General features: G+C 38.7%; 1 protein-coding gene across 2 annotated transcripts in view; it reads right to left on the bottom strand.

Moving 5' to 3' along the window:
• Window positions 1-24911, bottom strand: part of NLGN1 (neuroligin 1) — a gene marked incomplete at its 3' end in the record, with an annotated part of 2013512 nt that overhangs the window by 309984 nt on the left and 1678617 nt on the right. For both annotated transcript variants that reach the window (XM_081087461.1, XM_081087460.1), the window contains exon 6: window positions 10539-10682. In XM_081087461.1, coding sequence (XP_080943587.1) covers window positions 10539-10682 — 144 coding nt within the window. The remainder of the gene's footprint in view (window positions 1-10538; window positions 10683-24911) is intronic.

Raw genomic sequence — 24911 nt, 5'->3', positions numbered from 1 at the left:
TGATGACAGATGGGGAAGCAAGGTGGGTGGCAGTGGGGAGTAGGACTGGCTGCGGGCAGCTGGGGAAGATGGCTCAGCCCAGATTGCAGGCCAGGCCTAGGGACCATACCCATGCATGAATTTCGTGTGCTGGGCCTCTAGTATGTATATATATATATATATATATATATATATATATATATATATATATTCGCATATATATGCATTTAAGGCTACAAATTTTCTATGTAGCAATAGTCATTAATTTTGATGTATGGTATTATCTTATGATTCCAACATTTAAATTTCTATTGAAATTCTTTCTACATATGTATTAAGGTAATTTTTAAAATATTCAAATATGAGATGTATCTTACTGTTTGGATATTGATGTCTAACTTAATTATGTATAAAAAACAAGGTATGTATGCTACTGATACTTTGATATTAGGTGAAATTTGTTTTGTGACTTTATGGGTAATTATATCTGATAAGTAGGAAATAAATATTTTTTATAAATGTCCATATCATTAATGTGTGTTCCCTATGATATGGATGAGGCATTCCATGTATATGTCCAAGCTTGAAAAAATGTGTGGCTATAACTTTATTGTTCTATGTATTTTCCCTGTTAGATTATTGATATACTAGAAGCCTGGTGCATGAAATGCATGCACAGGAGAGGTGTCCCTTAGGCCAGCCTGCGCCCTCTCGCAATCCGGGACCCCTCATGTAGGGTCCCTAGGCCTGGCTGGCAATCGGAGCCTATCAGTGCTTTCCTTCCCCAGGCTGCTGGCAGCTGGCCCTGCCCCTGCCACTGCCATGCTGCCACAGCTTGCCCTCTTTGCTGCGCTCCCCTCTACTCCCCCCACCACCAGTAGCCTCCCTGTGCTGGTGACAGGCATGGGGTTCCATCACTTGGCTGGCCTGAGCCTCCCTCTGCTGGGCAATTGCTGGCTGGCCCCATACAACCACCACAACATCGCTGGCCAGTGTTCTGGGCCTCCCTCTGTGGGGCGATTAATCACAGGGCCCCTAGATTGATCCTCCAGCAGAGGAAGGCCCTGCCCACCCACCACAGCACTGACAACTGGTTGGCTTGGGCCTCTCTCTGTGGCTGCCAGCCAGGTGGCCGGGACCTCCTTCTGTGGGGCGATGGATCACAGGGCTGTCCAATCTATCGCCCAGCAGAGGGAGGCCCCACCCACCTGGCCAGGGTGCCGCGATGGACCGCCGTGCAGAGGGTGGCCTGGGCCTCCCTCTTTGGGGCTATTGCAGAGCCCCCACCCATCCTCCATCCATCACCCTGCCGGCTGGTGGCCTGGGCTTCCCTCTGCGGGGGTGATGAATCGTGGAGCCCCCTCATCAATTGCCCTGCAGAGGGTTCCCTGGGCCTCCCTCTGCATGGCAATCATGGGGTGATGGCAGGGCCCCCCAACTAATCGTATCACACCTGCCTTGGCTGGTCTGGCACCAGTGCATGTCATAGAGTGTTCATCCGAAAGATTGTCCAGGTGTTCTGCTGTTCGGTCATTTGGTCATTTTGCATATTACACTTTATCATAGACTAGTAGCTCTGCACATGAATCCGTGCACCAGTAGCTCGCTGCTGCCCTCCAGTAGCTCTCCGCCGACTGCTCTGCCCTCCTGTAGCTCCCCCCAGTCCCCCTCCCACCCTTCCTGTAGCTCTCCAACACCTGCTTGTAGCTCACTGCCCCACCCTCCTGCTGATCCATGATCTGGTCTTTATGCAGTCCATTTGCATATTACATCTTTATTATATAGGATGTTAAAATTTCCCATGTAATGTTGTCAATTTATCCTAGCCATACTATAACATTTTTCTTTGTATATTTTACACTAATTTCTTGTATACAATTTGGAATTGCTATGGTTTTCTTATTTCTATAAAAATACATAATTTTTTTTCTTCATATCTTCTCTATCCCAATATTTCTCTACAGTCCTCCCCTGCCCTTTGATATTAATATAATTATTCAGCTTTTCTTTGGCTTAGTGTTTCTCTGATACATATTTTCCCAGCACTACATTTACTTTTGCCAGGCATCCCAGGAACATATCTGGATTAGAGACAATTTTTATGAGAATTTCTTGGCTTGGATTTTCTATACTACAATGGTAATTCAAATTGTGAGCCAGGGAGTTTGATTTCTAAATGCAGATTTATTTTTTTTTTCCACCCAGAGCTCAGACAGAAGAAAGCATTTCTCCAAAAGTGGGTAGATTTCTTTCTAGCCTTCCCACTTTCACCCCATGGTCTTGATTTTATATAGGAATGTTATTACAACTTCCTTATGGAAATATAATCATGCTTTTTGTCCCAATGTGATTACTACATCCACACCCTAATTAATCAGGATCCATAACCTCCCAACACCAGACAATAACAGGGTCAGCTCTTTTGATTATTTCTTTGGTTCTTTGTTCTGGCTTCATTTTTGCTTCTGGGTATTTGAAAATCTCTTTTAATATTTGGTTTTGAAAAAATTTTCCCTTCTATATCATAAGGAGTTCCAAAACATTTATATGGATGATTTCATATTATCCTGCCCTCTGCTACATTCTGGAGTCGTGAGAAAGAGAAGACGACATGTTGTTCTGAGGAGGATGCTGTATTTACATGGGATCTTTCTTACTGATAGGACTTTCTTATGTATCACTGGGCAAAGCCCTGCTTTACATAATGACTTAAAACATAGCAAAAAACAGATTTTATCCAAATTTTATTTACATCTAAATATATCATGTTGATTCTAATAAGTATTGTTTTCTATTATTCCATATCCATAATTGTAAACAAAATTGCAGAGTCCTTTTTCTTTCAATAGAAGCAGCACCATGATCACATTTTCAGTATTAATAATGAATGTCAGTAAATTCTTGAATAAACTTTCACTCTCATAATGCATCTACTGCTACTGGCATTGCTAATGTGAACAATCTATTGGTAAAGCAATATTACTTTTCATAGAAATAACAATAGCAATCCTGTGCTTTGGAACTTATCCTACAATAATAATTAAACTCTTTGCAGTATAGTTTATAATATAAATTACAGAAAACAAACTAAGTATCCCAAACATGGAAATTACTTAGACAAGTATAATAAAATGTGTGGCTGTTAAAATGTAAAACAATATTTACGACCATGGTATATTATAAATGACAAGAACAACATACAAAGAGGTACATATGATAATCAAACTTGGTAAAATGTGTGTATTTGTGGACAAAATATCCAAAAGGAGAGATTAATAAATGAAATCAAAATTGGTGTAGAAAAGCCTCCTCACATCTGCTGGGATGAAATGCTGTTGTGAAGAGGCTTGAGCAAATCTGAACTCTTGGGTATTTCCTTCTCTCCTCCACCTTCCCAAAGCTGGTGAAATTAAAACCTAAGGAGACTGTCGCTTCATTGCATAACATTGGATCCCTGAAAATTAAGGGTGCCTAGTGAACTAGCAAAAACTGGGGGTGGTGTAAAATAGTTGCACAGTACCTGAAATCACATAGACTCTCTCTCACTGCACACATCAAGAAGGATATAAACAGGGGCCTAACTTCACTCTGTCCTCCTGTAAGTCACAGGAGTTGTAGCTGATACGTCCAGGAAACATGATCTCCCACTAAAATGCCAACTTACCTGAGGTTCACAACCCACATGAAAGAAAGTTAGTACAATGAACACATAAACTACCCAACTAAATATATTGAAACAATATGTTAATTTAAAAGTAAGCATTGTAATTAAACTCAACATGGGAAGGAAATGTATTAGCAATAAACAAATAACCAGACAACATTTTTAAAAAGTGAAAATAAATAATAGGTATGAAAAATAGAATATGAAAATAAATATACCAATAAATGGAATGAGTAGAGAGAGATGGTAATGTTAGCATAGGTAGTTATTAACAAAGGAAGGGAACAAATGGAATCAGACATTAAGCTGGAGTAACTAGGAAGGGGAAACTTCATAGTCACTTCCTGAGAGGGTAATTAAAACTCAATCTGGAGATTCCTTATGTGATCCCAGCAAAACAGAATTAAAAGAATTGATATGATCAATTGCTATCCTTGTTGTGTTTATGCAAATAATCTGACTGAATTGAAACTGGACTTAATTCAGTCAATAAATTGATCTTAATTTAGCTCTTTAATAAAAATAAGGTTAATTTTAAGGGGAGAAATTGTTTTAAATCATAATGTCTAGTTGTGGATTTTAGGCTCTAGTTAAGTTCATTGTCTTCAAATTTTTGTCTTTCAACTAGAAATTGAACTGGATCCTGAATTCTTCTAGTTTTCTTCAAGCATCCAAACTAATGTTTCATTTTTATCCCATCTTTGGACGTGGAATTACTAAGAACTAAAACTACTTTTTCTTAACACCGTGTATGCCATACTGAATTTACCTGAGCACCTGATGATATCACTAGAAATATTCAAACTTCAGACAAAGAGGACTTTTCAGGTTGTCACTGCTTGCTTTCTTTTCATTCCAGCAAAATAAACTTTTGAGCCTTACATCTAAAAACATTTTCACCTGATAGTAGCCTCTAAAACGGGTTTATAATTTGCTCTGATCAATAACTTTCATTTTTTTTCTTTTGTTTTCATAGGCATAAATCTTCCTAAATACCTGATTACTTGTTCACACAATATAAACTTCACTTTGGAAGCCCAGCCTACATTGCTGCCTCCTGAAATGACACTCAGCAGCTTTGCTGAACTGACTTGTTAGCAGGTGAAACAAGATGGTTGAGCAGGTGAAATGTGAAGTGGTGTATGGGCTTCGCTTCTGGAATACAAAACTTTATTATTTAAAAGGTGGGACTGAAGGGACCAAATTCTGCCACCAAAAGCTGCGTTTCCTTTCTACCCAAGAGATCCAGGCAGAAACAACCTGCTTCAGGAAGGAGATCTTAGGCTGTTGCCCTTGGCCTCATTTGAATTGAGTATGGTAAACAAGAAGGCTTCAGATAGGTGTGACGCACCTTTGTCCAAGGAAGCCCCCTCTCCAATTTAATCTTGGGCACTATAAAGCCAGTCCTTCCCTCTATCATCTGGTTCTTACTTCTCATCAGACCTATAGTTGCTATAATTCTCTTCATTTTCGTCCATGCTTTTTCAACCTTCTTGTCAAATCTGTCACCTCTAGGATGTCCAACAGTACCAGCCTCCGACATTGTGCATGCTGCCTTCCAAGGAGAGTAACAGACTGACCTGGAACTTACAAAACCCTTTTTCTCCATGTAAAGGCCCCCTCCTCTTTTGACTCCCTTCTTCTTTTTTGGCAGATAGCAAGCATCTCTGGGGCCAGGGATAAGCAAGACTATACTTCTCTTCACTGCTGGAAGAAGCTACAGAAAATGAGACCTCCATCCAGCTCTCCTTGTAAAATGCAAGGGTCCAGGATTCTTGAGGGGGAAATGTTAGCATAGGTGACTAGTTAGTTATTAACAAAGGACGGAATCAAATGTAATCAGACATTAAGCCAGATTAACTAGGGAGGGTCAATTTCAGTCACACTAGACATCCCAGTAGGCAGGAAAGCCTGGCTTTCCAATCTCCCCAGGGAACAACCTGTCTGTTCCTGCAGATTGTTGGGTGGTGGTGGTGAGGGGTGGGGGTAAACAGTGAAGGGGAAATGCCTCTGTGGAGGCTTGTGTAGTAGCAGCCAAAATGACCATAAAGCAGAGGAATCTAGCGTGGGAAAATCTGAGAAAAAGGCCGGATAGGATAAGGGCACTAAACCCCTGAAGAAATTTAGATCAAAAGTATGAGCATAAATGCATCAGCAATGACATTAAATGTAGGACTTGATGTTCCAGTTAAAAGATGATCAGATTATATTTTAAATTCAAATTAATTGCTATTCATAATTCATGTTAAAAAGTAAAAATACAGAAAGGTTAAAAGTTTAAAAGATATAGCATAAAGTTACTACTAAAAAAGTGAGTGTAGTTAAGTTAAATCAGACAAATCAAATTTAAGACAAGACTTATAGATCTAAAAAAAAGATCATTTCATTTGATAAGTATTGCAACCAACCAGGAAGATAATTGTATTCAAATTTACAAATATCTAAGAAATGACCTAAAATATAAATATATCAAAAATTGGCAAAACTACGAGGTAAAATCTATACTCACAGTAAGAAATTTTAAAACTAATAATATGATATAGAATATCTAATGAAAGGATTTAGGAATTTAGTCTAAACGAATACATATAGAATGCTACACCTGACAACCACACAGTACATATGTGTGTGTGTTTTTTTTCTCCTGGGTCAAAAAGAAGATATCAAAGAATTGAAATCAAATAAAAATAAATTGGAAACAATACATTCTAATGAAAATCTAAGTTGCTTATACTCTGCCTCAATCGTACCACAATGCCAAGGAGCATGTAAGTGCCTAAAGCATGGTAGACAGAGTCGGGAGAGGCTGTCCCAGTAGAACACTGAAGGGCTTTTCTATGGAGAGGATAGCATTTGCATTGAGCTTTAGGGAAAACTTGGGTTTTGCTACATGGAAACACAAACACGCAAGACATACCTGGATGCTATTGAATAGAATAAGAGTGAGAAAAATTGGACACCTGAAAAGAATAGTAGAATATAGAACCAGAAAGTCCTTGAGGAATCTCTGGAAGTTTCTAGGTTAGTAAATGGCAATGCCAATCCATTGTGGTGGGAATAAAAAAAATCATCAAAATATAAAGACAGGGTTGTACTCTAAGGGGTTTTTGTCACATTTATATACTGTAAAGTGTAGTCAGAGCTACTGTAATTTGAAAGGAGTGACAGGTATTTGAGAAATAATGAGAGAAGAAGGTAAGACACTGTAAAAATTGCTGAGAAACATTGAAAATTGGGTAACACTTGTTAAAATAATTTGTCTTCAGAGTATACATCTCCGGTTGTCTTTAGGTCTTTTAGCAAACACACAAACAAAACTCTAGACTGAAACAAAGCTGAATCATTTCCTAAAATCAGACCTGTCGAGACAGAAAACTGGAAGCTGGAAAAGTTCTGGGTGAGTGACAGCTCTATGTCCCCCTCAGTAAACCCAACCTGCACTCCCCAGGATACAGAGTTAACTGTACTTTCTGTTGACTTTGGACAATAGGTTTCCCACCTACGCTCACTCTGTTTAAGAGCCTTGATGAGCAGTCCTTCAAAGTGATTTCTGAAGCTTTTTTTAGCTTTTGTCCAAGGACTTCAGGCTGGCAGCTCATGAAGGCTGATCTTTAGTTCCACGAATACTCTGTTATCAGCTTCCAGCTCAGACTCCTAGGCTCACTGTGCAGCTGACTGCTTGAAGAGCCATACAATGGGGTGTCACCACCACATAGTTCAGTGACTCCTAGCACCTCACTCGTATTTGTCACAACACCGTCATTCACTGAAATTGTTTGTATAAAGAGTGGCCACTATATCCAAATGCATGCTATATACAAGCTGTCTGAACAAAGTAAATTTGTATGTCATGTTCTGGATATTTTCTTACATGTCGATGGCCAAAATCTATTAAAGCCAACCCTTCTCTAAAACAAGTTTTCTATTTTATTTTAGCTTATTTTTTTTATATCTCCTGAGGAATTTTCTCTTGAGGCTACTCTGGACAGATTGATTGGTCTCATATATAACCAAAAATCAAACAAAAACAAACAAACAAACAAAAAAACACAACAACAATGCTGGATTCAACTGTATTAACATTTTTAGTTAAATATTTCCTGAAAAGCTAAAATGTACTACTTGCCAATAAATTTTAGTATAGCAACAATTTGTGGATAATATGTTCAATACATTACTTTAAATCTCTGCTCAAGAAATGATAATATGTACTTTCCAGTAGCTTTTCAGAAATTAGAAATATAAATATTTGAAATATGTAAAAATTATAAATAATATTAGCTATAGATATTATAGTCTAATAAATGGAATTTTCCATAATATATATGTATATATATAAAATTTTGAATAGTAAAATAGTAACTACATATATATGTAGGTATATATGTATAAACATTATATTTACATCCATCCCTATGAGGAGAAATGACCCAAATTTACTTATGTAAAGCTTATCACATCATCACTGATGACATTAAGTTTTATGCAACTTAGAAATAGTCATTCTTATATTCACCAAAAGTGATTCATAAAATATTTTCCCAGTCAGGGCACATGCCCAAGTTTTGGCTAGATCCCCGGTAAGGGGTGTGCAGGAGGCAGCTGATTGATGTTTAACTCTCACATCTATGTTTCTCTCTCACATTAGTATTTCTCCCTCTCTCTCTTCTTCTCTTTCTAAACGTGAATTTAAAAATCTTAAAAAAACAAAGAAAGAACAGCTTATGTAGTGTAGACAGAAAGCTCTGAAAGTTTGAAGGGTCACAGATACCTGGTTGGTATCTGTAAAATGCCAAGGAATGAAATGTCAAGTTAATCTGTAGACTATTTAAACCCAGGTGGCCTTAATATTTCTAGTTATAGAGAATCTGCATTCTGATTCAAAAGAGATTTATAAAATGCTCTTATAATTTAATTTTCATTATTGCCTTACAACTTAAAAAGGCACTGTGAAGGGCGACATTATGTACTACTGTGGCTGAAATGAAATGTCAAGACAATCAATATTTGGCCTAACAGGTCCAGAGGATCCCCCCAAAAAATAGATAATTGTAAATATGCTTACTGTTTCCTAGGTAATGACAGATTTTTTTTAAAGAATATGCTAAGAAAGTATTCTGATGTTTGCTCTTCCTTCTGAGATTTTGCTTTTCCTTCTGAGAAAGATCTGAAGAGGATGAGTCTTCCTTCCTTTATTATCTGGCTGTAGCAAACTGCTCTCTACCTTCATGAAGAAGGACAGTGTGGTGGTTTCTGCCACAGGCTTTAACTGGTAAACTTCTCAATGATCCAAATGAGTTATAGCTCTAAAGCAGGCCTAGCTCATTGCTTCTTTAACACTAGAGTTACAAGCAGGTTTCAGTATACATCTCACTATATCTTCTAAGCTTCACTATGTCTTCTTAGCCATGTATGTGGCTAAATTATTGCAGAGATAAAACTGGAGATTGCTATTTTGCTTAGCTGTGCCATCATTATGCAGAGATTTGACATATTGTGGAGCACATTGATATGGTTATTTGATGAGGAAGACAGCTGCTGACATAACATTTTACAGTATACAAAAGTACTCAGATGTCCGTCATGATTTAATTCGCAGAACAACGTGAGATACTAGAATCTTAGATATCCTTCTGTAGGTGCAGACACAGAGGCTCTTGGTAGGGAGGTGGTGCAGGGTGCTGGCAAGGGGGCTAACACTTCACCGAGGACAGAGCATGGCAGGAACATATAGGGGGTCTGAATATTTGTTGAATTAATCAATTAATTAAATCTGGGCTTCAAACTAGTCTTTTATGAAGCCCAGTGCTTTCCTTACAACTAAACTATTATTACATTGCTATTTATAGATTTTAACAAATTGAGCCCATAATGAATTTGTGGGCTCAGAATAGAAAACAGAAACACACACACACACACACACACACACACACACACACTCAGAAAAAAAAAAAAACAATTTAAGGTTTTCTTCATTCTACTTTGAAGACATAGGCTTATCATTGTTGCCTATATTTCCCACTTTGCTCAATCAATAACCAGTTTAGGAGGCTCTCAATCTATAGGACTTTGAAAAGCTATATCTCTACCAGAGGGCAATTCTGAATGTATTCAGATTTTTTTGGGCTTCTTTGAAACATATTTTTAATGCATTTGTTGCCAAGAGATAAACAGATGAAATAAAACAAGGGTAGTTAAGCCTCCAGGTCTGGACACAAAATCAGAGCCCACAAGTTGAATTTCACAGCGACTAGATACAAACTTAACGATATGTAAAGAGAACCTCCTCTCTAGAATTCTAATGCTGAGGCTGGAGGCAGAAACAAGAGGCAGCAGCGCTTTCACCACTACAGGTAGTTTAATTTCTTCAGTTTTATCCTATGTGGTCCAACAAGGCCTGACAAACTGCACTGCAGTACAAGAAGCATCTCTCGGGCAATGATGTGTAAAGACAGAGGGATTTTTTAGTCAATTGCAGGAATTAGGCTTTAATGCTTTCTACTAAAGGACTTCATACCCCAGATAGCTGACTGCTATCCTCTGAATCTTGGCAGGCAACAAGCCTGATGAAGCTGAAACCGGGAAGCTATGTTAAGCAGATTTTCATGAAACTTACAAAATGCTTTACGTGCAAAGCTGCTTTTCTTTATTTCAGTCCAAAATGTGTTCCTTCTCTTTTTCAGTCTCTGAGTTTGGTCAACTCTCACTCTTTATCAAAATTACCTTCCAAAAATATCCCTTAAAGAGACAGAGAAGGTAAAGGCTGCACCTCATAAAAAAAATAAATGTGTTTTTTTTAAAGCACAATCCTAATCACATTAATTTAAGAGATTAAAAATGAACAAAGTACTTATAAAATTATAAGACGCACAGACAGACATTATAAATACATTACCACTAGGTGGAAGTTCTAGAGGGTGACAGACACCATTTTTGGTCCCATCATTGGACGAAGAGATCAGTTTTGCCACGAGTGCCGCTGAGATGGGCTGCACTAGTAGAGAGGTGAGGTTCCATCGGTTTTGCCTAAAGCTTCCAACTGTATTCAAGAGAGAAAGATACAGAATCCTTTGTCAAGAGAATAGGGAAGAGATCAACCAATGAACTTGTATGTATATATGCATAACCCATGGACACAGACAATGGGGTGGTGAGGGCCTTGGGTGGGTAGGAAAGGGCTGGAAGAGGTTAATGGGGCAAAAGGGAGGACCTATGTATAAAGATTTTAAAAAAAACAAACAACAATAAAAAATCAGGAAAAAAAAACACTGGAAGAAAAATTTTCTGTAATAAGTATTTAAACTATGAGTGGCAGGTTTATTTTGTTCATTTGCTTATTCATTATTTACACTCTACTTATTAAAAATCATTTGCAGTACTTAATAAAAATTCAGTCCAAATACTATTATGCATGTTAGTAAATGATAGCAGATTGTACACACACACACACACACACACACACAGACACACACACACACACACACACCTCCATTCGGAAATGACAATAAAGGAATTTAAAAAGCACTAATCCACATGGTCTAAGAGACTAACAAAGACAATAACAATAAGATTCTACAAGCTGTAAAGCAGATGAATAGTTGATAACAGACCAAGGAGACCAAAACCTAAGCCAGCAGAGGGGGGATGCTGAAAAGCAATGCAGTTTGTACCACAGAACCCAGAAAGGTGTAGGGATTGACAATACCTGCTACCTAGTTAAGTAGGAGCAAAGGAAGACTTGATGAAATTCTGATTGGGGGGGGTCTCTCCTCCTGCCCCCTCAGTCACCCTGTGGATGTGAACAGTGCCTGTTCCTCCCTCCTTCACTTCAGCAGAAAACGGAAGGCGGGATGCCAAGCAGAAAAACACCAGATAAAGAGAATGGTGAGCCGAATACTTTGATGGGATGACGTTACTATTGCTGAGGCTCTCAGATGTTTTACTCTCTTGACACCCAGAACCTTTCCTTCTAGTTAGGACAACAGAAAATTCACTTCTGGTAAACATGACTAGGTCAACAGAGAATATATAAAAATACTTAAAATCTGAAGTCTACCAATAAAGCCACTCATCCAAGACACCCTATGTTAAAACCCGGCCATCAATAAATTCCACCCATACAAAGAACTTCAAATCAACTTAATTAATTCTGCCACTCTTAAGGGCACTCTCATCCAAGAACAATGCTAAAACGGCACAGGAGCAGCAGACCTAGTGAGGAGAGGAGTAGCAGTCCAGAGGCTCAGGAGGGGGATTCTCCAGGAAGACGAAAACAATGGAAATACTAGGTATGTGTTGCTCTATTGGGAGAACACGTACAGTAAGATCAGAGTTAGCATGTGAAGAGTTTCTAAATACAAAGAAAAATTTAAAAAATCTATGAAATGAGGCAACTATTAGCTGCAAAGGGAGTAAAAAGATTTTCAAGAAAGAAATATAATCATCATACGATGTGAATAGTATTGACATAGTCATAACAATATAAACTATGACCTTGTAACACAAAAGCAACATTCTATAGGAAAAATAGACGAAAAAAGTCAAGGGTGAAGGTACTTGTGAAAGAAAGTTAAAAATCGTCATCCATAGTGGTAAGTCAATACACTAGATGAAATTGAAACATGAATTCAACTATTTAAAATGCTCTTCAGACCGAGAGGCAAATATAAAAAAAATAATAATAACTAAAAATGTTGAAAGCAATTGAGTGTTTACCTTTGGGCAATAGGAAAGGACACAAGGAAGTATGGGAGAAGGTGACATATTTTTATGAATTAAGCTTTGCAGGAATATTTTACTATATTCATCTCTAAGTTTGAGAAAACAAAAATTAAACACAAATAAAAAGGAAAAACAGCCATGATAGCACAAATAAGGGAAAAAATACACAAGTACTCAGAGTAAAGAGAATAGAGAGAATAAACTAAACTGTGTGTAATGATAGAATTAAAAGATACCTTATTCAGTTTATATATTATCTTGACTCAGAAAATAAAATACACAACAGAATGACTTTACCAGGCAGCCAATAATGTTTGCGAACAGAGGGCTCCATTTTTCAGAACTTTTATTAGGGAAAATAATTGCTAAAGTTTTTCTCAGAATTTAATTTGAAAGGACTGCAGGGGGTGCAGAACTCAACCATACTGGTACCCAGGCTCCGGGAGGCAGATTATAAATGAGAAAATATGTTACAGAAGTTTTTCCTTAATTTATCAACTGCAAAACCACAAGGCTAAGAAATGATATTTAGCTTAGCCCTGTGGCAACCATAGAAGCCATGGCTTTGAAGAAGAAAAATAATGAAGATTCAAGCTTCGAATCGGTTTTGTTATATAAGCGCTCTGCTGCTCTCATAATTCAGTAACCCCTTTTATATGGATGTATGGCAGTGCATTTTGATCACAGTGCAGCTCACTGCTTCCTAACCATTTACTTGTTCAAAAAGTATGGAGAGTTTCAATATGGCAATAGCAGAGCATTAAATTAGGTGTGGGTCCTTCTAAGTGGGGGTCCTGGAGACTGTACAAGTTGCATGGCCATGAGCCAGGTCCTGGTTCACACAGAAGATGCTAGCAGCAATATAGCTTGCTGAGATAAACGAAAGGGGATTTTCAGACCACAAGGAAATTGCTCTCAGCCACAAGTGAGCAGCCCTATGTCTGCTGCTCTAGGCTGTACCTGGAGTTACAGTGATAAAAATCTCAAGGCATCAACAGTGTGCACAGAGCGGAAAGCCTTTGATAGCCACCTCCTCTGCTTCGCCCAGCATGTATTTTCTCCCTCAGCCATTGCCTTTGAAACTTTTAGTGTACACCAGACAATGAAATACTGTAGCCCCTCCTTATCTGCAGTTTTACTTTTCAGGGTTTCAGTTACCCACAGTTAACTGAGGTCTGAAAATATTAAATGAAAAAATCCATGCCTGGCTGGCGTGGCTTGGTGGTTAAGCATTGACCTATGAACCAGAAGGTCACAGTTGAATTCCCGGTCAGGGAACATGCCAGGGTCGCAGTCTCTGATCCCAATGATTCTCTCTCTCGGTCCCTCTCCCTTCCTCTCTGACATCGATGACATTTAAAAAAATAAAATTCCAGAAATAAAAATTTATAATTTTTAAATTGAGCATCATTCTGAGTAGCATAATGAAATCTCTCTCCATTCTGCTCCATTCGGCCTGAGAAGTAAATCATCACTTTGTCCAGCATCTCCACACTTGTATGCAACCCGCCTTTTAGTAACCTCCCAGCTATCTCAGGCATCACAGAGAGAGAGACCACATTCACGTAACTTTTCGTACAGTATATTGTTATAATGGCTCTATAACATGATTGTTATTGTTATTAATCTCTTACTATTGTGAAGTTATACATTAAACTTTATCATAGGTATGTAGGTATAGGAAAAAAAAATTATATATAGGGTTTGGTAGTATCTGCAGTTTGGGGAATCCACTGGGGATCTTGGAACATCGCCCCTGGGAATGAGGTGACTACTGTAGCATTTATGAGAAATGGACAACCTGTTATTTTGAAGGTTTCATAGAAGTTAGGTGCTGACACATTACCAACACAAAATGAAAGTTCTTGGAAAGCTGCATGATTCACCTCTCTCCAGTTCAAATACAGAACTCTACCTTGCCCTTCAAGGCCCTTCACAATCTCCGACCTATAGTTCCAACATTATTTCCCTTCATTCCTCTTCATGCATCTTACCCTAAAACTAGCTGTCCCCCTACATATTCTGTGACTTACATCTTCCATGTTCTTGTGTAAGCCCATCCATCCACTTCACCTGTTTTTCTCCTGCATCACACATGTCAGACTCTAACTTACAAGTCACCTTCTGTAAGCTTTCTCTGACACCCTCCTATTTATGTACCTTTCTTATAGTGCTCACCATTTTTAATTAACAATAACATTTCATAATAAACACTTCGGTTTTCCCTCTAGAGGCTAAATTCCTTGAAGGCAAAGAATCAAGTCTTCTTCCTCATTGTATGATACTCAAAGCCAAGGAGATTGTGAGGAACATAAGAGGAGCTCAATAATTACTGGGAAAAGAAAAGAAGGAATCAATAATTCTTTGAAAGGTAGTTTCAATGCCTTTATTTTACTGAATGCCTAGAAAATGGATCACAGGTACAACCAAAGAATAAAATTATAATTTTATTAACCTCATGATTGCTATATGTGGATGCTTTCTCCCCAGCTAATTGCTCTCCCACAGCAGACACATTACATAGATTTCCAAAACCCAGGTGTCTCCAGTAACTCTCACTGATTATCCTTGCTCTGAAATTATGTTTTGTGGGTAAAAAAAGTATTTCGAATACTAAAACCATCTTTGAGATATATTTATCTGTTAGTAAAAAATCAATAACTGCATTCTTTTTCCCTCTAAAATGCTCCATTAAACATAAGAAACAATGCATTCAAAAGTTAAATATCAGGGAACCTTAGACCATCCTCAAACACAGATTTGTTGTGCTGCATAACTAACAGACTTGCATTCATTTTGAAATATCTTAAATGGCTCATTAATTTTTCACCTTCAGCTTAATAGAAATTTGACAAACAATTCACTTCTGAGAGCTGATACTAAAAGCAGGACTTTATAGAGCACTAAGATTAAATTATAGACAGAGGGTGTTGTTTTTTCTTAAAAACTTGTTTACTGAAGAAAAGCTTAGAGAATGATTATATTTTCTTACATTAAATCAAACACAGGTGCAATTTTTGTTATATTTTAAGACACATTAATTAACTTTAAGAATCCATTGGATATGCGATGAAAATCAGGAAGATTATATGCCTTGATGAAAAGTGTACATATAGAAAAGATTTGGACCTTACATTCTGGCCCTCTGACTTGCAGGCTGCAGCAATTATAGCATACCCTGCACGCTGTGTATGCTCAATAAAGACTGACTGACACTAACTTTTATTTCAGCAGACAGGTAGTTCTCTCTTCACCTTATACACTCTTTGTAACTCAGATAAAGATCCAAATTGATCCATCTCTTCAATAATCCTGTCCCTGATACAATGTCATATGCATCTATAGAAAGATGCAATTGGCAGGGTTGATATGGCTCAGTGGCTGAGTATCACGGTTTGATTTCCAGTCAGGGCACAGGCCCAGGTTGCAGGCTTGATCCCTAGTCAGGGGGTGGGGTGGGGGGGATGTGGTGTATACAGGAGGCAGTTGATCAATGATTCTCTCTCACCATTGATGCATCTATCTTTCTCTCCCTCTCCCATCCTTTCTGAAATCAATAAAAATATATTAAAAAAAGAAAGACAAAATTGGCTGGAGAGTCTCAAGTTTGACTCCATTGCTGCCTCACTGTTTGAAATGTTACATATAAATGATTTCATTATAATAATGTTGTCATCCCATCTAAAATACTGGAACAACCAAGGTGACACTGAAGGGTCTTCATTACGCTAATTTACTGAAATAAAGAGTACATTAGCTCAAGAGGCCCAGAGCCTGAACCACAGTTAGTGAAACTTAGAAGTAATGAGGATAAAAACAAGTAAAATGCTTTCTAATTGGACATATTTAACAGCTTTTGCATTATGCTTTTCAAACTGTTGATGCCCACTTCAATCACATCTGGTTGTGTGTAAAGAAAGCATTCACTCTTAGCTGCACGCACTTTTTGTGTGTGGCAAGATTGAATTATTTTAAACTCAACTGAAAAATTAGTGTACACAGCAAATGCCATTTACCTTCAGAAACTAGATATCTTAGATACTGGGATCTGCAGAATTAAGGCATCATTAAGATGAGATAATGTAAAAAAATGTTCTGGTAAAAAAGTTTTTTGTGAATCACTGATGAGAATATGTCTCCATTGGCAAGGATAGCATAATTTCTGTATAACTCAACCCTCAGCAACTGACTCTGTGTGTGTGTGTGTGTGTGTGTGTGTGTGTGTTAGCATGAGATCCATGAGACATAGTAGTGTGAGCATAGATCCTACAGATCACTTCTCTTCAATGTGTAATCCCTGGACAAATAGCATCAGCATGACCTGGGAACTCATTGCAAATGCAGAATCTCAAGTCCCATCCCAGACCTTCTGAATCAGTATCTGTAGTCTAGGACCCCAAGGTGACTCATTTGAGTATCACATAAGCAACTGGTATAAATCATTATATCTTTTACATAATTTTTGTAGCTGACAAGATGTAGCAAGCACTTTTTCCCAGAATTAAAGGTGTCAGAGCCTTTGACTATATCAATAAACCCAAAATCAATAGTTTTCTTCAAAGAGGGTAACCAGTCTATGCATATGAAGACACTATATAGCAAGTTTTTAAATTGGATTGAGAGTGTTTCTTTTTGCTTTTGTCTTTTCCTCAAAAATAAATCTGGTGTTTTAATGATCAAAATTACATTGACAACACTTTATTTCAACAACAGATAAATACTTTAATCGCTAACTGATTTGACTTCTTTTTTTTCTAGGTTTTCAACTATTATAAATAACTAGAGGCTCAGTGCTCAGATTCGTGCACTGGTGGGGTCCCTTGACCAGGCCTGTGGGGATCAGGCCGAAACTGGCTCTCCAGATTGAGAGAGGGTGCAGGCCAGGCCAAGGGACCCCACTAGTGCAGATGGGGGCTAGGGAGGGACCACAGGGGGGCTTCAGGGTGTGTCTGGCCCATCTCGTCAAGTCCTGATCGGCTGGACCCCAGCAGCAAGCTAATCTCCTAGTCAGAGGGTCTGTCCCCTGGTGGTCAGTGCACATTATAGCGACTGGTTGAATGGTTGTATGGACACTTAGCATATTAGGTTTTTATATATGCTAGAGGCCCGATGCACGGAAATTCATGCAAGAATAAGCCTTCCTTCCCCCAGCTGCCAGCATTGGCTTCCCTTTGGCAGCCAGGACCCAGGCATCCCTCCTCTGGCAATGGCAGGCACCTGGGACCTGGGTTGGCTTCCCTTGTGCCACCCACAGGCACCCGGGACCTGGATGGTTTCCCTCTAGCCCCAGCTTCATCAGGAAGGACATCCTGAATGACATCCAGTCTAATTAGCATATTACCCTCTTATTATTATAGACTAGAGGCCTGATGCACAAAATTTGTGGAAGAGTAGGCCTTCCTTCCCCTGGCTGCCAGCACCGGTTTCCTTCTGACACCCAGGACCTGGGGCCTGGGCTTCCCTCGCAGCCCTGGCTTTGTCCAGAAGGTTGTCCGGAAGGACGTCCAGAGGGATGTCCAGTCTAATTAGCATATTACACTTTTATTATTATAGATATATAGATTACAGCAAATGATTGACAAATATAAAGTGCAAATACATCCATTTTCTAGAGAACCAAGCAATCAGAGACCTTAAAAAGCAGAGATTTTAAAAACACATTTTGTGTTGCATTTTATGAAGAAGACCCAAATACCTAATGAACAAGTTGCTATCAGTGATGTTATCCCAGATTATGTATTGTGTTTGGTTTTCTCCAGAGGACTGCCAGTTTGACAGAAACCAGACCATTAAATAACTGGAACAGATGGTTCACTTTTATTTTAGTTCACTAAATTTATAGTTATTTCCCTGAACTGACCAGTGCACTAAATTGGCTATCCTGATTTTGTTGTCTTTGTAAATATAGCTAACTGATCCTCTATTATTTCAGTATCTCATAGACTGCTGGTTACAAATATCACTATCTTCTCTCAAACTAGTCAAGTTCAGTGCTATGTTGTTTAGGTTGTTATTAAAAAGGAAATACTTAACACTTACATGTGCTTTGCGCCATGCAATCTTCTCAGAGCTCCTTGGCACTCTATCTATCTCTGTATATATACATATGCACACACATATATAAATGCATATACACAAATAGGATTTTTATTAGTGATAGTTATTCTTATAGTTAAAATGAAAGTTACTATTTTTAAAAATTATATCATATTTCTTACCTCCTCTTAAACCAATATAAATTGTAGGCATAAAAACTGACTGATGCCATTTTCCTCAACTCTTAGATGTCAGGTACTCTGGGAAGCTTAGTCCTTGTATGTGCCCCAACATAAACCCTTGTTTACACATTTAGCAGACACTGCTCTGTTTTAATTTCCTTATTTATTTCCAGCTCATTGAACAGAATGTAAACTTCTCGAGGGCCAATTCACTTTTGTGTCCCCATGGTTTAGCACACTGCATAGTAACAAAGGAGAGGCTCAGTGACTGTTTTGGAGTGAATGATCATCCCGATGTTGAAGTGAATAATTTTCTTTTGTTTCATCATAAGCCTAACACTCATGATCTGAAACTTGTAATCACAAACATCTTAAGAATGAAAACACAGATGGTCTCATTTTATTTCATTGGTCCTCTCTTCAGCTAAAACAACCTTCCATGTTCCCTAGTAATCATTATTTTAATTATTAGTTAAGGCATTGTACAAATAGTCATATTTACCTTCACACGAGCATAACATTTAATTATATTATTCACTGAAATGTGGTGAGTCTTATAATTGAGTTGATTGTTATTTACAGAATTATGAGGACATATTTTCATAAATATTTCTTTTGTTTTTAAAACACAATGATATACTTACTTCTGAAGACAAAGCCCATTCCTGTGTTTCAGGTAGACGATGGCATCATTACAACATCTTCTCTAAAGACATTTTTGTAGTCTGATCCTTTCTTCTCAAGAGACAGGACTTTCTTTGGCACAGGTTTATCTCACTGAGTTTATATTTATAAATTTGTCATTTTAAGTAAAAAATGAAATGTTCAACAACAGTGGTAATATTCAGATATTGACAACTATTTTCTTAATTCTATTTTCAAAGAATAATTGGTTATATGAGAACTAATTTCCTGTTTCACGTAATTTTTTTATTTTGTTTAATTTTGTTTTATTGCTTAAAATATTACAAAGAGTAGTACATATGTCTCCTTTTTATTTCCCCCCTTGACCTTCCTCCGGCTTCCCCTCCCCCCCCCCGTTTCACATAATTTTAAATATTTCTATTCGTTTGTATTCACCATTTATCTATAATGAGACTAATTTCCAAAGCATTTCAAGAACATGGACATTTTGAAATAAACCTTAAGCTATATCATAAGAGAAACAAACTAAGAGACAGATAAAATATCTATTTGTGCTTTACTTCCAGGAGACTAGTATGGATTCATAACTGGAATAATTGGCCATCTGCACATCACATAGCAGCAACGCAATCCTCCTGAGAGGCATTCCCCCGAGAAATTTTCCATCTTATACTTGAAGGAAATGAACATTGGAATGATTTTCAGTGTGTGTGTGTGTGTGTGTGTGTGTGTGTGTATGTGTTATAAGATAGCAAATAAACTGTGTGGATGTGCCTTATCTGTTTGGTGGTTGTTGTGAAAATATGCGACCATTAATTTACAATAAAAGTCTTCATGCCAGATTGCAATGAGATCCTGTTATTTTATGAGGCTAATTAGACAAATGGGCAGAAGACCAGTGCTTTATTTCTGGATTTACTCATTTTTCAGTTGTTTTTCTAATAATAAAATTGGGAAATTGTTAACACTTGCTTTCCTGACTTAGATGTTAGGTCACATGAGCTATCACATATGGAGTGCTTCCCACGTTTTCATGGTTTCTTGTGTATTTTCTGTTTCTGACATGGAAATGAGGCGATAGAACCTAGGCAGCTAGGACTGGACCGAAGAGGGGAAGTTGAGTAGAGAAGTCTAGCAGCAACATGATGCAGTTTGCTGGCTACTGCTGGCCGTGCCTGATTCCAGTAAAACAAACAAACAAACACACACACAAAAAAAAAACAACCGCTGGAACAAGATGACCTAGGGTTGAACCTGGTGGGGTGGGGAGGGCTGAGCCCGGCTGGGAAGGGACAGTGACCTCAGATCTGAAGTGGCAGTCCCAAATCAGGTCCCACCCGCCAGCCGGACTCACATTCTAAAATGATTGGATATTACACGGAATAACATGAAAAGACCCATCAAAAGCTATGAAGGTATAAGTATGTCCATAGACAAAGAGCTTCGGCAGTACCCCTCTTTGGGCCCCCTTCCTGCTTCCTCTTGCTGCAGGGTGTCTGCCAGTCTCTCAATAAGCTTTGCTTCTGCATGCTGTCATTGTCCCTGAACTCATTCTTTGATTTTTGCAAGACAAAGAACTCAGAACACCACATTTTGGTTTCAGAAACACTGACCTAAGGAAGGAACACCAGCCTGGAGTTCAGAGACCAATATCTGGTCCTTACTCTGCTTTTTACTGGCAAGTAACTCGGGGAAAGTTTTCACCTATTTTATAGCCTTAAAATGAACATATATGCAATGTCCAAGGAGTTCCATTTCCAAGATTTTGTTTCTAAATTTGTCCATGAGTAATCATTTAAATAAACTCCTAGTTTCCTCTCTAAAATGTGTTTCCAAATACCACACAAGGATTGAATAGAAATCTTTCTCATCTTGATATTGAAAAAGGCTGTTTGTATGGTTACATCTAAATTTGAGGTGACTATCCCACTGTAATTTCAGAAAAATCCTTCATATTTGGAGTAGATAATATGAACATTTTCAATAAATTCCCCTTATGGATTATAATTTTCCTTACCATATCATTCAGTTATTTTTTATGATCAATCACACATAGAATTCTGACTTGGGAGAAAAGAGGCAAAGATCCACGTGAAAGCCTGGAAAAGGAGAACTGTTAAGACTAAACAACCCATTGAACCAAGTAATGGCAATGAGGTAGTAGAGTAAGCAAGCTGCTTTGAATCCAGGATGTGTAGAAAATGAAAGTCCTACTAATAACACAGATTTGATAGGAAAACTATTTTGGAGACAAAGAGGAGTCAGAGTATTTTAAATCATTACATTTAGCAATTAGCTGTACTAGACAATTATTACTATAAAGCTTTTATGAATAAAGCAAAAAAATGTTTCTCTCCTGTTTAAACTACAGTTAAACCGACTGGTTGGTTTATGAACATTGCCAATGCCTGCACAAGTGACTTCCTTTAAACTGCAGTCTCCCAGGCCATAAAGTGAGGACAAAAGCTGCTAAAAACCTAGCTGATAGCAAGGCTTTAGGATTAATGAGAGCACCCATATAGTGGTTTGAGCTCCACAGAATACATCCAATATAAATGAGCCACATTATTTCACTGACAAAGCCTATCTATACACTGTCCAACAGAACTGAAACAAATGCAGTTTCCTGTTGCTCCTTCTGATAGTGAAAATTGTCTTGCTGTCACCTCTTGTCATTCTTTTGAGGTTCCCATGAGGAAAAATAAGCATTTCTGCTTCATGTCCCACTTCTGGAGTGTACTGAGATACACAAATCAGAGATAATAGGACAATCTATGTCCACTTTCTCATAAAGCCTTTTGTATAAATGAACTAAAAAAGAGCAACACACTTGCAAGGTTGCTTCAAAGAAAATATAAATCTTATGAAAGCAAGATGGCTATTTTTAGAATGTGTTATGTTAAGTCGAATTCATTTTTCAATACAAAAGAAGACATTAACTACTCTCTGCAGGTGCTCAGAATTTATTTGAACTATTCAAAATTTCAACATTATTTCAAGTTTCAATGAAAATATCAATAACCTGTTAGATTTATAAGAGTCCATGTTACAGTTGTACAACCTATTGTGATTCAATGCTGATATTAACATTGAATATTTCTCCAAAAGCAATAAGAAAGTCTGAAAGCATTAATGTCACACTAATGTCATATCATAATATTTAGATTCAACAGTCTACATCTGCGTTTCAGTTATCAACAGAAAATTCATAGAATTTTAAAATATCGTTACAACAAACTTTCATGAATCTACTTCCATGCTAATCTTACATGTTTAGAGATTTATATAATTTTTTAAATATATTTTATTGATTTTTTACAGAGAGGAAGGGAGAGAAATAGAGAGTTAGAAACATCGATGAGAGAGAAACATCGATCAGCTGCCTCCTGCACATCTCCCACTGGGGATGTGCCCTGCAACCCAGGTATATGCCCTTGACCGGAATCGAACCTGGGACCCTTCAGTCCGCAGGCCGACGCTCTATCCACTGAGCCAAACCAGTTTTGGCAAGATTTATATAATTTTAAGATGAGAAAAATTCAGTAGGGAAATAATAATGTGTAGAGACATAACATACAAGTGAGATTCATCATATGGATTTTAGCCAAAATTCAAACTATAGTTATATGTTATCCAGTTAAAAATATGAGTAGGAATTATAATAGAAATATTAAAGATTCCCTTTAGTAGTGAGATTGAAATACCTAATTTCTCGCATGCTAAGCGAGCGCTCTACCATTTGAGCTAATTCCCCGCCCTTGAAATACCTAACTTCTATATGAAATACTTTCAATAGCCCATGTTTCAAAATAATACCATAGAGAGAGTACTAGTATGGTGATTACCAGAGGGAGGGAGGGGTGAGGGGGAAGGCAGAATAGGGTAAAGGGAGAGGCAGATAAATAGTGATGGAAAGACACTTGACTTTAAATGGCGAATGCACAAAATAATATTCAGATGATGTATCATAGAAATCTATATAATTTTATTAACCAATGTTACCCCAGTTAATTCAATTTTAAAAAATCCCAAAATGGCTAGGCACAGCTTGTCCTGGGGTGGGGGCGGGGTGCTCTGCCCAGGATGCGAGCCCTTGTCTGGGTCAGACCCGGCAGATGAATGAATGGACAGCTGAAGAAAGTCGTGGTGGCTTCCCTGTGGTGTGAGGGTCACCTGTGCACACTCTGTTGTTGCGCCCTGGCCCTTCCTTCATGGTGTTGTGTCCTCACCATCTCGATTTGCGTGCATTAGCCCTCCCGGGGGTCACTGCCAATGTGCGCACCCCTGGTTGGCATCTTCTGACTGTGCCCTAAGAACCAGGCTTCTGCCATGCAGGTGTCACCCCTGGGCTCCCCCCACCTCAGGGGGAGGAGTTGATGGCATCCCTGGGAGAGTGCTCTCAGACGGGGTGCAGTGTCACAGGTGTGTTTGTTGAGTGTGTGTACCTGGGAGAAAAGAGGGGGAGGCTAGAAATGTTCTACACTTAAACCTGGGTGATGAATAGACAGCACTTAGTGACACCTGCACTTCATATTAGTGCCCTTTATGATCTTCATTGTATATATGGTATCCAAAAAATTTGAAAAAGATTGAGTCAGAAAATAAATGATCCATATAAACACAGAGGAGAAGTTAACATGTGAGTCAAAAAGAGATTACATGTCCATGTTTCTACAACCTCCATCCAACAACTCCAAGTATTTACAAAATCTATCCTATCTAATAATAGAGAAACATGGTAATTAACCATAACTTTGCTACCCTTCCCATTGGATAATCAGCAAGATATGCAAATTAACTGTCAACAAAGATGGCGGCTGGCAGACAGGCAGCTTGAAGCGAACAGGAGGCTTGCTTGCTCCAGTGATGGAGTAAGCCAACGTTCCCCCCTGCCACTGCTGGCCTCTGAGCTTGCACTCTAAGAAACAATGTTGCAAATATAGAAGCTAAACAAACTCCAGAAACCTGCTTTCAGCTGTCAGAACTGGAGAGAGCAGGACTGCAACAGTGTTACAATTATAGAACCCAAACAAACCCAGATACCTGCTTTCAGCAGCCAAGGTCTCAGAGCTGGAGCTGAGCCACAGAGCTAAAGCCAGCTCTCAGCTCCAGTGACAGCCATAGAAGGTAAATAAATCCCAAAATAAAAAATAAAATAAAAAAAGGAGAGGTTGGGAGCTTCAGTCACCCGCCAGCCTGAAAACGGCCCTCAGCCCCTCACCCAGACTGTCCAGGCACCCCAGTGAGGACTCCCACCATGAAGGGGCTGTGACCAGCTGCAAACAGCCATCATTCCCTCATCCAGGCTGGCCAGGCACCCAAGCGGGACCCCCACCCTGATCCGGGACACACTTTAGGGCAAACCAGCCGGCCCCGACCCCTGCACCAGGCCTCTATCCTATATAGTAAAAGGGTAATATGAAAACTGACCCTAACAGCAGAACAACTAGGAATGACTGGTCACTATGACACACACTGACCACCAGGGGGCAGACGCCCAATGCAGAAGCTGCTGTCTGGTGGTCAGGTTGCTCTCACATGGGAGGAGCTCTGCTCAGCCAGAAGCCAGGCTGTTGGCTGCCAGTACAGCAGTGGTGGTGGGAGCCTCTCCTGCCTCCTCAGCAGTGCTAAGGATGTCTGACTGCAGTTTAGGCATGCTCCCCGCTGTCAAGTGGACATCCCCC

This window comes from Myotis nattereri, assembly GCF_964212035.1.
Source record: "Myotis nattereri genome assembly, chromosome: 3".
Lineage (NCBI taxonomy): Eukaryota > Metazoa > Chordata > Mammalia > Chiroptera > Vespertilionidae > Myotis > Myotis nattereri.
The sequence above is the reverse complement of the archived record's forward strand: the minus strand, read 5'-3'. Positions and strand labels throughout refer to the sequence as shown.